The sequence below is a fragment of the Otolemur garnettii genome, unplaced genomic scaffold (genome assembly GCF_000181295.1).
Source record: "Otolemur garnettii isolate 467f Iridium unplaced genomic scaffold, OtoGar3 scaffold00016, whole genome shotgun sequence".
In the NCBI taxonomy this organism is placed as follows: Eukaryota; Metazoa; Chordata; class Mammalia; order Primates; family Galagidae; genus Otolemur; species Otolemur garnettii.
In genome coordinates, this window is record NW_003852411.1 from 13,570,459 (window position 1) to 13,586,925 (window position 16,467).

Below are 16,467 nucleotides of genomic sequence, written 5' to 3' on the forward strand. Positions count from 1 at the left end.
AGCTTCCTTGGGAAAGGCAGGAAGGCCTTGCTGAGGCAGCCACATCTTGGGTCTTTGGAGAAGCTTAGGAAATGGAGAGATGATGACCTGACTGGCCCAGTCAGGTCCCGCCTGTCTGGTGGCAGGGGAAGGTGGAGAAGGCCCATGAAGAGCCCTCCCAGGGCCCCTCCCATAGCCAGCTGGACAGTCGGGGAGATGATTAATCAGCTGAGGCATTCAGGCTGCGTGTGCTGCGTGACTTGGGTAGGCGCTGAGGAGCCTGTGGACCTCCGGCTGCCAGGGCCGCCTCCTTCACGCCCACTGGGCCCAGCCTCTCCCAGGCAGAAACAGAAAGCCCCAGGTGTCAGTCCCCAGAAAGCCTGACAGGATGCCCTGACCTGGCATTGTACTGGTGCCAATCCCTCCAGCAGCAGCTGGACCCCTATGTCAGTCCTCCACGGGAGAAAAATACCAGCCTGTGACTGATGGTGCCAGCAGCCACACTGCTTCTCCCACAACGTCCCCTTCAGGGCTGCTCCAAAGGAACAGAATGCCCCATCTGAGGAGAGGGTAACGCCCCTGCAGGGAGGTCTTTTTTCTTTTCTTTTTTTTTGAGACAGAGTTTCACTTTGTCTCCCTCAGTAGAGTGCGCAGTGGCATCATAACTCACAGCAACCTCAAAATTTTGGGCTTAAATGATTCTCTTGCCTCAGCCTCCCAAGTAGCTGGGACTACAGGTACCCACCACAACATCAAGCTATTTTTTAGAGACGGGGGTCTTGCTCTGGCTCAGGCTGGTCTTGAACCTGTGAGCTCAGGCAATCCACCCAGAGTGCTAGGAGCCACTGCACCAGCCCCTGGGAAGTCTTTACTTTAAAGGCATGATTGGTAAGCAGCTTCTCTGCTGTCACCTCTGAAAGATGTGGTGGTAGTGGCTGTTGGCCAATGCTGTCCCCAGACCAGCCTGACCTGGCTACACTTGGGGCCTGGGCTGTGACCCTACATGATTACAGTTTAGAAAGGGACTTCTATTGGGTGTGGGATCACTGAATCCAGCAGGATTTCACTGGGCTGGAGAAACAGAAAGGTCACATGGAGTTAGAGCTGGGCATTCCCATGGCCTTGCTTTCCAGATGACTGCTACTGGGGTAATCAGGCTGAGTTCTGGTTTATAGTTCTGCTTGGAACTCAAGATCCCTGAGCCCAGAGATATCTTGTCCCAGGGACAATACTTGGCATTTCAGCTTTCAGAGGCATTTCCTCATTGTACTTAATGGTTACATGCCATTCTGGTAGGAGAGATATTTATTTATAGCCAGAGAGAGAGAGAGAGAGAGAGAGAGAGAGAGGTCTGAACTGGCTTCTCTAATTTGGAAGAAAACTACCTGTTTAGAGCCTGAGCCTAGGGTCCCTCACCAGAACCACAGCAGCCGTGCTGCCCTGTGCTGTCCAGGGCCTCCTGTTTTAGAGCCTTGGAAGTTGTTCAGACATTAATAATGTTGACGGCTTGTGAAGGACAGATTGGCAGGCAAGGCATTGTCAGAGAACTCATGCCACTTTCTGCCAGAGCTGGGGTGACAGAGCCCTCATGCCTTGGATGTGATAAATCCTGTGCCAGGGATCCTTGCTGCCTGAGGCACCGGCATTTGACAGTGGGGTGAGGCTATCCTGCCAGGTCCCTCCTGAGCTACCTGGGCTTCAAGGCACTGGCCTAAGGAGAATGAAGTTTGGCAGAGTCTCTGGGGTCTCTTAGGCTTCTGGAGTCTGATCCTGCCTGCAGATGGGTCAGAGCCTGGATGCTGGTTTCATGGAGTTAGATGAAACCTCAAACGCCTGGTGGTCAGGAGGGAGAGGAGGTGAGGAGGGCCCTAGGAGCTCTCGCCAGCCTAAGTGAGGGTCACTTCCCAGCTTAAATCAGAGCGGACAAAGTCTGCCCAACCCAACCCACACAGCCACACACAGCCCCTTCCCCTTCTCAAGGGCAGATGTTTCCAAACCAAATGAACCTCTTTGTGTTCTGCCTCCAACACAGGTGTTTCATCAAGCAGTGGGGCAGTGCTCCACGTGCTGATGAAGATCGGAGGACCCTGCAGAGCTCCGCAGCCTGGGCAGCACAGAGAAACACAGAGCAGCTGATGACACGGTTGGCCAGAACCACCCCGCCCGCTGACCCCTTCTCACCACACACCCTCACAGTTGGAAAGCCAGGGATGTTGAAGTCTCTGCAGACTGCGCTGTTGTTCTCATCAGCACAGTCCAGGGCGGCGAGATTCAGGGCTGGCCTCCAGTCTGAAAGGACAAAAAACCTCAGGGTGAAGCAAAAAGGGCTGGCACCTCCTCTGCCTGTGTATCTCCCCAGCGCAACACCCCATCCCACCTGCCCCCACAGCACCTCACCCCCAGGCTCTTATAAGAATGGTCACACTTTCCTCAGAAAAGGACCTCCAAGATGTTCCTTTTATTCTGCATCTAGCCAGAGCCTCAGAAGATGGGCCTGAGCTTAGGGCAGGTGGCTAGCACAGGGCAATGCTGTCTCCATGGTACGCTGGGATCTGGACTCCCCATCACTCTGGAATTGACGGGTTGACAAGCAATGTGAGCAGACCTGGCCCTCCTGGGGAAAAGCCCTGGTATTCTCTTTCCTTGCCGCCCTCTATACCACTCCAGAAGGGTGGAGAACATGCCTCGGGGGGTTTGGAATTCCCCAGTGGACTCTAACTTAGTGAAGGTTTCTGGGACCACAGGTGCTAACCATCAGTGCAGCTTGGGGGTGGGGGGTGGGCTTACAGTGTTAGAAACTGGGTCCCCAGGCCACAAATGGAGGTAGGAATCCTAGAGGAAGATGGGGAAGGCACCTGAAATACAGGAACCACAAGGAAAGAAGTCCTGAGGCCAGAGTCTAGAGGAAAGCTAACCTTGCTCCTTCATCAGGCCCCAAGCTTCAGGGCCTCTCCCTGCTGAAACTTGGCAAAGAGAAATATGACGCTAGTCTGGGCCACAGCCCAGGACTGGGAAACAGAAAACAAACCCATATACCAGGCAGGTCTCTGAGCATCGATTCCATGCCAGGTGCCCCTGGAGCACCCACCCAAATTCCACCCTACATGGGTGCTACCCCAGCGAGAAAGCAAGATACACACATGTGAAGCCACACAAACCGTGAGATGGCAGTGACTGGTACCAAATTACAGAGCCCCAAGGAAGTCTGAGCCCAGGAGAGATCCTGGGACCAGCAGACCAAAGCATGACAGGAGGAGTAGAAGTTCAGTTAACCTTGACAGTCAGTCCAGTGGACAAAGAACTGGCTGAGCAAAGGTGAGGAGGAAAGAACTGGCAGGACTAGGCTGACTGGACAGAAGGGTTCCGGGGAGGAAGGAAGGAGACAGACTGTGTGTGTATGCCCAGAGAGGTTAGGGGTATTCCTGAGGCACCCTGGTACCACTGGGCTCCATGGAACAGATGAGAGGAGGCCCCAGCACAGAGGCCCAGGGTCCTACACCTTCCACCTGGAGCAGGTGCTGCCTATCTCAGCCTCCTAGAGTGCTAGGATTACAGGCATAAGCCTGTAAGTGCCTGGCTTAATATTCTCTTTTGAAATTTCTCCTTCGTGTGTCCTAGCACTCTGAGAGCCTGAGACAGACAGATTGCTTTATCAGGAATTCAAGACCAGCCTGAGCAAAAGTGAGGCCTCATCTGTACTAAAAATAGAAAAATTTGGGAGGCGCCTGTGGCTCAAAGGAGTAAGGCACCAGCCCCATATGCCAGAGGTGGCAGGTTCAAACCCAGCCCTGGCCAAAAACTGCAAAAAAAATAAAATAAAAATAGAAAAATTAGCCAGGCATCCTGGCAGGTGCCTATAGTCCCAGCTACTACGGAGGCTGAGGCAGGAGGATCTCTTGAGCCAAGAGTTTGAGGTTGCTGTGAACTACAGTGACACCACAGCACTCTACCCAGGGTGACAGACTAAGACACTGTCTCAAAAAAAAAAAAAAAGAAAAGAAAAAAAAAGCAGCTTCTGGACTCCTGGCAGGAAGGAAGGAGTGGGATATGGGGGAAGAAGTGGATGAAAGTGTTTACCAAAGACAGACTTTAAGGATTATTCAGCCAAAACAGGTGAGCTGCATCCCATCATACCATTTTCCCAACCTTCCCTAACCCCCATCTTGCCACACACCTTTGGGGGAGCTGCCTAGACTCCCCTGGCACATAAAGGCAGCAGCGTAAGCTTGACCAAGTATCTATGAGCTGGTTTGTACCCTTTGGCTTTAAATCTCACCGCAGGGCAGGCTCCACAAAGGCGGGTTGTGGTCAGGGCCTGCTGTGTGCCAGGCCCAGGGTGCAATCCCTCCTCCCTGACACTTTTCTCTGCCCTCACCCTTGCCTGCTGTTGGCATTCCTTGGGAGAGGCAGAGTCAGATAGTCCACCCACACGGATCTGCTAATTCCCACCCGTCTCTATATCCTGTCCACTCTCCAACCGAAGTCCCTTTCCCACGCACCTCCATCTCCTCACTCCTGCTCTAAGTTGGCTCAGACATGCGATCTGGCTTCCTTACTTACCTCACCTCTAACCTGCTCCCTGTGACCCGTGACCTAGCACAGAGATTCTCATGACAGATCCTCTTCAGAGAGAAATAAACATCTCATTTCCCTCTAGCAAAGTTCTATTATGCTCCACCCCTCACTGGCCTCTCCAGCTACCTATGGAGATATTTTCGTTCTGTGGATCTGATGTTGTCCTCTTCACAATATTCTCTGGTGGCTCCCAGTGGCAGCCTGCTGCCCAGGTAAAGGTTGTACCCTGGATCACAGGCAAGAGCCCCTGAGGTCCTCACTGTGTCTCCTACAGAAGGGAGGCACAGAGGAGGGTGGGAAGCACAGGATCCTAAGCACCTCTTAGGATCATCTGGCACACTCTAAGCTTGGGGGTTCCTTCTCTTCTTCATCTAGGGCTCTGGTCCCCTTGTTCTGAGGAAACCCACAGGAGAGGCCTCGCTGTTCTCAAGAAGCACCAGTAAGTCAGTTAGACATAGGCAATCTGATGGTTTTCCACCAGTGAAGGCCTTTGGGGTTCTCACAAGGCCACTCTGCAGGGTGACCACAGACTGCAAGGCTTCAACTGTTCCTCTCTTCTCCAAGAGTGTAGGCCACCATCCCTCAGGCCAGAGTTGGTACCCACTGCCTGCTAGGGCATGCAGACTCCTGAAGGGATGGGGAGAGGGGAGGACAGGAAGCTATCATTCCTGAGCACCCACAGCACACCTGCATTTGAAGTGGGCCTCACTTCCCACAATAAGGGAACACAAGGAGAAGCTTGCCCATGGGCTACGGACTCAAAACCCATATTCTTCTCTCTCCACCTCATCAGAGTCAGAGTGCTGCCTTTATATTTGTGCAGTTTGCTCCAATTATAACTTGCCCCAGGAGAGAGAGAATGACAGAAACAGTTTTGTCTTCTGGATAAATATCGTCCTTTGTAGCTCACAACAGTCAAGTCAATACTACAGACTCAGCTCTTCCTGAGATGATGATGGTATCAGCAAATAGTGTACACTAAGAGTTTACTGTGTGCCCCATTCATCTAGTTCAGCGTTCACAACAGCCTTATGAGGAAAGTAAGGAGGTATTCATCTCCAAATCTGCTTGTCTTGGCTATAAAATGGGGAACTCAGATACCCATGACCAAGGCACACAACAGTATATGTGGGATTTGTTTCCCGAACTCCTTGGCTAGTTTTGTTTAAGGAGACATTCAAATGTAATCACAAGAATGAATAAATTAGTCTAATGGAAAATGGGATAAAAATTTGTAAGTGAACTTGTAGTGGTTTTAAAAATCTTTTTCAGTAATTTGAATCTTGAAGTTATTTTATGTTAAATGAACTAGTATTCACAGTATGTCATTTCTAAGTAAGTTAAAATACTGAAATATTAATCGCTCAAATTGTTTAAAATATATATAATTTGAAAAACTGAGGAAATGTATCTCCAGAAATCATGAATTGGTAAATGTTGAGCTAAGACAGTTCACAACACTTGCTAGTTTTTACTAGAAATTAAGATTACTAAGGATTAAAAAATTCTAATAAAAAATAAGTTTAGTTAATATAAAGGAACAGTTTAAACTAGAAATAATAAGGGGAAAAACTATATGCAAGGGAAGAAAGGGATGTTTTAAAAAGGAAGTTGTAAAGTATGAGAATGTTTTGGGTAAGGGAAAAAGAAAGTAATTTTGTTCTAAAGTAGAGTGGTTATTCTAAAAGGAGACAGAGGAAGAGATAGTTAATGGATATAAGGAAGTAACAGAAGGGTTGTGAAGAGAAAAAGATTACATGTGTAGTCAAGTAAGCTAACTTCTTCTAAGTTTGATTTTTTTTTGTAAACATGCCTTAATGTCAAAAGTACACTGATGTAAAACCAGAATTTGATTCTCGCCATTAAAATAAGGTTTTCTTGGAGTATTGATTGGCTCTTAATAGGAAATAGTGAAAGATTTTTCTTTACATTTTAGGTAATTGTCCTAGTGAGGAAAGCCGTGTTTTATCAGAATGATTCCTGTGCTTCACATTTCTTTATCAGTTCTTTGATTACTTAAGAAAACTGAGTTGTCTTCTTTTTTTTTTTCATTAGCAATAGAGTCTCACTTTGTCACCCTTGGTAGAGTGCTGTGGTGTCACAGCTCACAGGAACCTCTAGCTCTTGGGCTTAGGTGATTCTCCTGCCTCAGGCTCCTAAGTAGCTGGGACTACAGGCGCCCACCACAATGCCCAGCTATTTTATTGTTGCAGTTTTGCCAGGGCTGGGTTTGAACCTGCCACCCTCGGTATATGGGGCCAGTGCCCTACTCACTGAGCCACAGGAGCCGTCCCTGAGTCTTGTTTTTTAAAGAGTTAAGGAACTATGGTTTTCTTCTTATAATAATGTAACTTTTTGTATATACCTTTCGAAGTCATTTAATTATCACTCTGACTAAATGAATGACTGTTAATTCACAGTGACTTATGATCTATTTTTATATTTTTTACAAACTTACCAAAATCAACTTCTAAATTTAGTACTCTGACCTTGAACTAACTTTGGGACATTCCAGAGAATGCTGAAACATCTCAAAAGATCTTAAAACAAAGATATTAAACGAATTTGGCTTATCTTATGTGGGAAGTATTATCAAATAAGAAATGATGCTTCACCTTCTTTGAGTTATATTTGTATGGATATGTGATTAATACATGTTTCAGAATTATATGAAATGCCTACCAATTGGCAGCACCTGTGGCTCAGTGGATAGGGCACTAGCCCCATATACTGAGGGTGGCGAGTTCAAATTTGGCCCCAGCCACACAGCAACAAAAAAATAGCCGGGCATCATGGTGGGTGCCTATAGTCCCTGATACTTGGGAGGCAGAGGCAAGAGAATCGCCTAATCCCAGGAGTTGGAGGTTGCTGCGAGCTGTGACGCCACTGCACTCTATAGAGGGTGATAAAGTAAGACTCTGTCTCAAAAATAAAAAAAGAAAAAGAAATTCCTAGCAATCTGATATGTTACCACCCATAATTTGTTATTTATTACATTAGAATGTTGTATGAAACAGAAATAATCAAATTTCCTTGTCAATTGTGTCATCACTATAATAAATTCTCTTCAGATCTTTAATCATTGCTGAGTTTACTGTGTGCCCAGTTCATCTAGTTTAAGATGTGCCACTTTAAGTCTTGTTGTCCATAGTTGTCCAATTAATTGCTTTATTCTAATGCTTTTCTAAAAGCTTTTCTGCAAGCAACTATAATCCTAAAGTGCTTTCTCTTCAAGGAGATTCGCAGAAAGGGCTCTGATAGGTGTAGGTTTCTGATAACTTCTCAAAGTTGTCCTTGGTAGAGTGCTGGTGGCATCATAGCTTACAGTAACTTCTCAAAGTCATCAGAAACCTATACCTACACCATTGGACTGGATCAGAACTTCCAGAATCCTAACGAAGAAACCAGCAGGTTCATGAAACTGCTAACCAAGATCAGGGAAATCAAACATTAATCACATGAGACTAAATGAAATGAAAAATTATGGGCTTTTACAGTTTTTTAATTTGAAACATTATTGGTTCTTTTAATGTTTTGTTTTCTAGATTTCAGAAAACTAGGCCAGGCCCAGTGGCTCATGCCTATAATCCCAGCACTCTGGGAGACCGAGGCAGGTGGATTGCTTGAGCTCAGGAGTTCAAGACCAGCCTGAACCAGAACCAGACTCCATCTCTTAAAACAAAGAAACAAACAGCTGATCTTTGTGGCATGGGCCTGTAGTCCCAGCTACTTGGGAGACTGAGGCAGGAGGATCACTTGACCCCAAGAGTTTGAGGTTACTGTAAGCTATGATGCCACCAGCACTCTACCAAGGACAACAAAGTGAGACTCTGTCTCAAAATAAATAAATAAAATAAATAAAAAATTTTAAAAATAGATTTTATAAAACTGTATTCTTTTAAGCTATCTATAGTTTATAGCAATTTGATAAAGTATACTGCTGTGGCTCAACACCTGTAGCTCAAGCGGCTAACGTGCCAGACACATACATCAGAGCTTGCGGGTTCGAATCCAGCCCAGGCCCACCAAACAACAATGACAACTACAACCAAAAAATAGCTGGGTGTTGTGGCAGGCACCTACAATCCCCGCTACTTGGGAGGGTGAGGCAAGAGAATCGCTTAAGCCCAAGAGTTGGAAGTTGCTGTGAGCTGTGACACCACAACACTCTACCCAGGGTGACAGCTTGAGACTCTGTCTCAAAAGATAAAAAAGTATATTGCTGTGAACAAAAATTGAAACATTTATTTTTTACTCCCTTTGTGATCTCTCTGGAATTCAGAAACTATTCAGGAGTATTCTTATTCTTAAGGCAACACAGTTATCTGCACAAATTCAATAATAATCTGTTCTCTTTTTAACAGTCTACAATTGGAAACACTGGTTATACTACCAAGGCTGTGACTGCAATGCCAGAATTGAGAATGTACATACACTGAATCTTCAGGTATCTCAGGTGAAGTCTAAAGTCGCCTGAGTTTGGCTTCCTAGCCTTCAGAGGTCGTTAAAACTGCAATCTGAGATTCCTTACCCAAAGTTCCATCACAGCAAACTTTTAAAAAGCCTATGTGGTCAAATCATTATTTGTGCTGCACTTATGTAAATAATCAGGCCAAGTCTGATGAGACTAAACATATTTTGCAAACAAATTAGTCTTACTCCACTCTGATTATCTTTGGCAGAAATGGGAGTGATTAGAGAGAGAAACATTATGTTTCTGAAGAACAACCATAGTGTTCTTTAGCTATCAGAGTTTAGCCCTGTTCATCGTTTTCTTTTTCAGGTTGACAAAGAGAGATTTTGTTTAGAAAGAACAAAGAGAAAGTTTAGAGCACTTCTAAAGAGAGATGGAAGTGGGTCCCTTTCTTGAAGGAGAAAAGGTGCGAGTGACCTGTTCATTGTTTTCAAGTTTTTGTCACACACTGGACTGGATCTTGAATTCTCCTAGTTTCCATCAACTGAAAGTTGAAAACAAGAACAGCTCTGTGCCTAAAGCCCTGTAAGCTGAAGCTGGGCAACTCAATGCAACTTTCAAGGGACAAGTAGCATGTCTGATGTTTGGGCCCCACAGGAGTTCAGCAATATGCCTAATGCCATTCAGCCTGCAAGCCAGGATGAGAATTTGACAACTTCACACTGTGGGCAGCTTTTCCCCCAAAATGTCAGAACAAGATTCCCTACCACAGTTTTTCCTTGCTGATGCCTAATTTTTTGCTTGGCAGGATAATGCTGTAGCTAGAATGTCTTATCAGTAACTTCTGTGAGTAAGTAACTTGATGAAAATGTTGGATCCGTCATGCTAAACTCAGATCTTACATGCCTGGAAGGATCCTTCAGTCCACCCAATGGGTAACTTTGGCAACATTCCTAATTTTAAAAAGTACTAGTGAGCTCTTTAATAGAGTCAGACTTCAAGGCTCACTTAGTCTCACTCCCTGCTTTAATTTAATCCAGTCAAGGGATAAAAACTGCAAAAAAAAAAGAGAATTGCTATCTACTAGCTGAACGGAGGAGTCTGTGCGGCTGCCAACACTCCTCGTTGCACATGGATAAACACACTGATAGGTACAGATTGTATTGTTGCAAAAACTAACAAACAGCCTACTTGGTTGAAATGAGTAATTCCTTATCTGGCCCATGCTTTGATCTACTCAGTTTTGGCTGATTGGTTCATGGGAACCCTGGCAAGGAAGCATACTCTAAATTCTTGGTAAATACCCGCCTGAGAGCCATCACAGTAGCCTCCCTGGTAGACTATAACCTGTCAAAAAAGCCTTACTAAATGGTCTCTCTCCAGCTAGAATGATGAAAACTCCAAGAAATGCACAATAATGGCACCTTAACCTACAGAAGATGTACTGAGACTGAAAACCCAAAATGATGGTGATGGAGAACAACACTGATACCCTAAGTTTCAGTCACACTCTCACCTGGGTGAGCGCCTGGCCAAAAGGGGAGAAAGTGTTAAAATTTCTAGGAGGCCATTGGGTTGGACTAAGCTTCTGCACTAGGCCTGAGAGACCAAACCAAAACAGAGTTATTCTTGCTGAAGCTCCACATCACCAAGGCAAAACTAAGTTGTTCATTTGACTTTCCAAGAAATCAGGAGACACAGAGAGATAGTAACCGGATCCCCAAACATGCCAGAGTTAGCCGACATGATGAGGAAATCCCCTCTGCTTTAACCTTTATAAGAGACGGAAACAACCAATCTGCTTTTTGTTCTGTTTCTGCTTTCTTCAGCCTTTCTCGGTCCTTAAAGCCGACTTCCTCTGCTCTGCTCATTACAATACTCATTCTATTTGTTATTCCAGAATCACAGATAAAAGCCAGTTAAGATGTTTAAATTCATTGTAATTTTGTCTTTTGACAAGTAACAGGATGAGGGGGAGAGAGAGGGCCCTTCTCCGAGTGCTCAGCTGGGAAAGCCAAGCTGCATTTAAGTAAAGTGCTTTGCTGACGGAGTCTGCACAGACAGGCTTTTTGAATACCATCACCCTGAAGGCATAATAACAAAATGATCAGCAGTTATCAGTCTAGCTCCACCACTAGAGAGAAAAAAATTTTCCTAGTGCAGTTATTGCCCTGGGCAGAGTAATTTCTCTACCAACAGCAGAATAAATGGGCAAAGGAGAAGGGGAAAATGAGGAGGCGAAAGGAGCCAGAGGCGATGGGTGAGGGAGCTTGTGGTGAGGGCATGTAGGGTTGAGCCCCACCAGAGGCTCCTCTGGAGTCACAGTCAGTATCCCCTCCCCTCACAAGTGCAAGAAGGGCACTGCATCCAGAGTCAGAAGACCTGCTGATAGTTGTAACTGACATGCCACGAGTGCCACGTGTCTCCTCTCTGGGCCTCCAATTTCTAGTGGGTCAAATGAGGCCCAGGATGTATTAACTCTAACGTCCTCTTTGGCTCTAACAACCCTTCAGATGCTGAATAGCAAATAACTCTTGACAAGAAAATCGGCCATGCAGCCTCTCTGGGTGTTAAGCAAGCCTGGGCCTCCATTAAAGCGGAGGCGCAGACCCCCAAACTACCAAGAGCCAGTCAGGTCTGTGGCCTAGTGACCAGACCCTGCTGGCCTCAGCTCCAGACTCCCTACCTACATCTCTAAGAGTCCTCCTGATGCAGGCTCAGCTTACATCACACCCAGCTAGTGAGTCTTAGCAGTTACCACCACAACCCTTCCTACTTGTTGACGGCCTCTGGGCAGTGAGGTCACTGGATGGACAAAATGCCTTCCTCACCCCTCACAACTGACTGACACCCCTAGTCTGAGTCAAGAGGAGCCACAGCACCCGCAGAAGATTCTATTGCTCACCTTCTCATATACAATTCTGCGAGGCGCAGGTCCCTGGCTGCCACAAGTGTTCAGTGCGCTCCTGCTCTGTACCAGGTCCTGTGTGAGGTATCACAGGGGACAGGCAGGAGATACTGTCTATGTCCCTGAAGAGAAAGGGAGGCAAAACCGGCACTGCTGACTGTCACCCAAAACATACACTCCTTACAAACCTCACCTCCCTGGCTTTGCACATGCTGTTTGTCCACCCAGAGTACCCTTCCTCCTCTGCCCCCCTCTCTACCTGCTCAGGCTCTCAAGAGTTAGAAAGAACTGGGGTCAATAATCTCCTTTACCACTTGAGTCTGGAAGTTTGAGGTTGCAGAGAGCTATGAGCACACCATAACATTCCAACCTGGGGGACAGAAAGAAACTCTGTCTAAAATATATAAATAAATAAAAATCTCCTCCAGCATCTGTGCAATCTTGGCAAAGTTACTTATCTGTTAAAAAAAAAAAAAAAAAAGGCCCAGCGCCCTATAGCACAGTGGTTATGGCACCAACCACATATACCGAGGCTGGAGGGTTCGAACCCGGCCAGGGCCAAATGCAACCAAAAAATAGCCAGGTGTTGTGGCAGGCACCTGTAGTCCCAGCTACTGAGAGGCTAAGGGAAGAGAATCGCTCAAGCCCAGGAGTTTGAGATTGCTGTGACCTATGGCGCAACAGCACTCTACTGAGGGCAACATAGTGAGACTCTGTCTCAAAAAAAAAAAAAAAAAGGCATAGTATGGCAGCACCCAAGGCTCAGTCAGCAGGGTGCCGGCCACATACACCTCGAGTGGTGGGTTTAAGCCTAACTTGGCCTTCTAAGCAACAATGACAACTGCAACCAAAAAATGGCTGGGTGTTGTGTTGGGCACCTGTCCTCTCATCTACTTGGGAGGCTGAGACAAGAGGATCACTCAGGCCTAAGAGTTTGAGGTTGCTGTGAGCAGTGACGCCACGGCACTCTACCCAGGGCAACAGTTTGAGACTCTGTCTCCAAAATAATAATAATAATAATACTTGGCTGGGCACCTGTGGCTCAAGCGGCTAAGGCACCAGCCACATACACCTAAGGTGGCGGGTTCAAATCCAGTCCGGACCCGCCAAACAACAATAATGGCTGCAACCAAAAAAAAATAGCCGGGCGTTGTGGCAGGCGCCTGTGGTGCCAGCTACTTGGGAGGCTGAGGCAGGAGACTCACTTGAGCCCAGGAGTTGGAGGTTGCTGTGAGCAGTGAAGCCATGGCACTCTACCCAGGGGCTCAGCTTGAGGCTCTGTCTCAAAAATAATAATAATAATAATACCTGAATGAAGGTCTTTGGTGAGCAGATTAGCCTTCTGTGACTTTTCCCTTCCCTGAATTCCTACAACAAATGGTTGGACCCATCCTTTGGCCCTTCTCAGACCCAACTGCTACTTGTTGGCAGTTTCCCTTCTTGTGTGTAGCTCATTTACCCAGATGCAATGCAAACAATGCTTTGTCACTCAACAAATATTTGCTGATCGATTAGCCAGTAAATAGCAATGGAGGTCAAAACTGGACACCACCAGATTTCCTAAACACATGGTGAGATAATAGGAGCTGCTCTGGAATAGAAAGAGGCAAGCCAGGTCTCAGAAATAAAAGCCCTGACCCAGGGCAGCAACTGCCCCAGAGCAGCAACTGCCCCAGAGCATCTACAAGAAATGAGCCCCAGTCAGTCACAGGAAACACCTGAAGCCAACTGAGCATACTTGGGAAGTCCTTCTCTCTCCCCACCACCTTCCTCACTCTCTCTCTGCAAATGCCCCAAGAAACCTGTACCAACAGCACTGGGCATGTACCATACTTGCACAGCCCAGCAGGCCCACAACCAAACTTTCCCCAGGGACCTCAAAGCACAGAGATGAGGTGAAACCAACTATAGATTCTGAGCAGGGCCTCACCGGGAAACACTCCTTTGAGTTGGAGTGAAGGACATCTTTCAGCATTGCAGACTGACACCAATTTCTGCTAGTGCCCTCAACCTACAAGATCAGGGTTAGGAGACCAATTCACACCACTGTATAATAATAGATCTCTAGTTTCTACCCAAATCTTCCACCTCTCATTTACACTAGTTCACCTCCATAGACTTTGATTCTTCCATTTTCTTTTCAGAAGTTATATTTTGATTTTGTCTTTCCCTTTTCTTGGGAAAGACTCCGAGTACTTGGGAACCCCTTTTGGAAGTGGCAATCCTCATCCCGGGGCATGCTGGATCAGTATCTAGATAGACATTCATAGGAAGACTCTGGGTTGCAAGAGGCCAACTACATGAGTCATATGGAAATTAATCTTTCCCTCCAGCACTCTCAAATAAGAAGAATCTTCAAGAATGAGTCCACTGCAGCCATTAAAGGACCTGTTATAACCTAAAAGTGGAGAGTGATGGAGAATTTTAATGATGTTCAGACTCACAAGGTCTCCAAGATTACCTCCCCTTAGGGGTTCCAGTTCCATGATCCATATTCTTCCTCCCTCCTGTCCTGACCAGTTGTGTTGGTGTCACTGAAATGGGTATCAGAGGCTGCTCAGAGGGGCTATGGGCAAGTGTAACTGGAGTTCATAAGTTTTGTTCTAAAATAATTTTCCAAGACTATACGGCTAAAAGACGTACATATCTTCCATCTAACTACTTCAGGAACCCTCTGGAAGTTGCTCAGGAAAAAGAGGCTGAGTTTGAAAACAGACATCTACAGACATACTATTCTACCATAAATAGGTGAGTTTATCAAGAAATACCAACAGCACAGAGGAGAACAATGGTTCCAGTTTTCTTTTCTCTAGAAAGAGGCCTATTTCCCACGATGCCTACAGTTCTCATTCAATAACCATTTTAGGGCTGGAGCTCTTGCTAGTGCCTGGCACCATAATCAGGAAGTAACACCATTCTAAGGCAGCAAATCAGAGGGAAATCATCCCTCTCCTGGGCCCCATGTACCCACCCCACTCCTGGCCCCCATGTACCCACTACCTATGTTAAACAGATGGGTAACAACACATCTGCAATCTCTACATTGCAGAAAGGCAACTAGGAGATAACGTTAAGTACCGGATGTCTGACAAAAAGCACTCAGTAAATATTAATTACTATTATTACATATCCTCAGTTTTAAGCATTAAGTTTTTCAAAATTTAGCATTTCTCCAACAACATACACCTTCAAATTTCTATACATTTAGTGGTTTCCTTATCCCTCTTCCCCATGGCTGTCATAAAGGAATGGTGTCGCTCACATGTGATGGAATCTTGGAATCAAGGAAATATGGTCTTAGTGTTCATAAGGGAATATGGTACAAGCGCCAGACAAATAACAAAGGGCTCTGGGTTAATGGGGTTAAAACATAAGGGTGTGAGACGAGTTACCCGACCCACATCAAAGATGAAGATGATAAAAGATGTCTATGTGGCACCTGGATCAACTAGCCAGAGGGATGGAGGAAGGGGGGGGGCAGCAAAAGGAATGTCAGTTCCCTTTTCTCCCCAGCACGATCCACGGCAGCTAGGAAACTTGGCAGGAAGGCGTGAGTCCCCGCGAGAAAGGAAGGGACTGTCACAACGTAGGATCATAGGAAGCCATAAGGTGTTAGTGGAACGTGAGGAGGAACAAAGGAGACCCCCTGGCAGGAGTGGGGACCATAACCTACCTAGCAAGGGACGGAGAGAGTAAAACAGAGCGTGTCTGGGGGCCCAGGCGGCGGAGAGGGAGGAGAAGCCCAGGATGTGGACCAAGAGAAAAGACAAGGAAGAAATGTGAAAGTGGGGGGCGTGGGATGGGCAGCGAGAAAGAGGTGGGCGGGGGTGACAGGAAAGCGGGGGCGCACTCCCAGAGGGAGTGGCCCTCAGTGTGGCAGGTGGAGGGAGTCGGGCCGGGTGCGCAAGAAGCGGCCGAGCACCGGGGGAGGCAGGCCGCCGGCAGCTTACCTTTGATGTCTCTGGCCAGCGCCCTCCACGTCGGGGCGAAGGCGATGCAATGTCCGCACCAAGAAGCGAAGAACTCCACCGCCCAGGCGCTACGGGAGTCCAGCACTACATCTCGCACCGTGTCCGCCTGCAGCAGCGTCAGCGGGTCGGAAGGCGAGTAGAGCGCCGAGACCCCGGCCGCGCCAGCGCCCGGCACCGCAAGCAGCAGCAGGAGCAGCAGCAGCAGCAGCGACGGCGGCGGCCCACAGGAGCGGCCGCACATCCTCATTCTCTGCGGATGCGGCCACCACTGCACTCAAGTTTCGGTTGAGTCGGCGCCGGGCTGCGCCGCGGCACCTCCTGTCTTCGCCGGCGAGGCGGAGCCACCTGGCCCCGCCCCGGGCCACACCCCCTGACACGCCCCCAGATCCGGTACCGTCTCTTGCTCCGCCCCGCCAACAGGCCTAGGGGGCCTACCATGAGGCGGGGCCCTCTGAGCTGCGGGGCGCGGCTGGGCCGGGCGGCGAGCTCACTTTTAGCTGTTATTGGCCGCAGCCTTGGGGATGCGCTAGACAGGCACCCGCCTCTGGCCCCAGGAGGCGGGGAGAGCAGAGCCCAGTCCCTGGAACCAATCCTCAAAAGAAAGGAGTGGGGCGCCCACT

General features: G+C 47.5%; 1 protein-coding gene across 1 annotated transcript in view; it reads right to left on the reverse strand.

Annotated features, from left to right (window-relative positions):
• Nucleotides 1–16,182, reverse strand: part of QSOX1 (quiescin sulfhydryl oxidase 1) — a 50,925-nt gene extending 34,743 nt beyond the window's left edge. Inside the window, exons 1-2 of the mRNA XM_023510757.1 lie at nt 15,827–16,182; nt 2,135–2,268 (exon numbers count right to left, since the gene is read on the reverse strand). Of these exons, the coding sequence (XP_023366525.1) occupies nt 2,135–2,268; nt 15,827–16,094 (402 nt within the window). The 5' untranslated portion in view covers nt 16,095–16,182. The remainder of the gene's footprint in view (nt 1–2,134; nt 2,269–15,826) is intronic.
• Between the last annotated feature and the right edge of the window lie 285 nt (nt 16,183–16,467).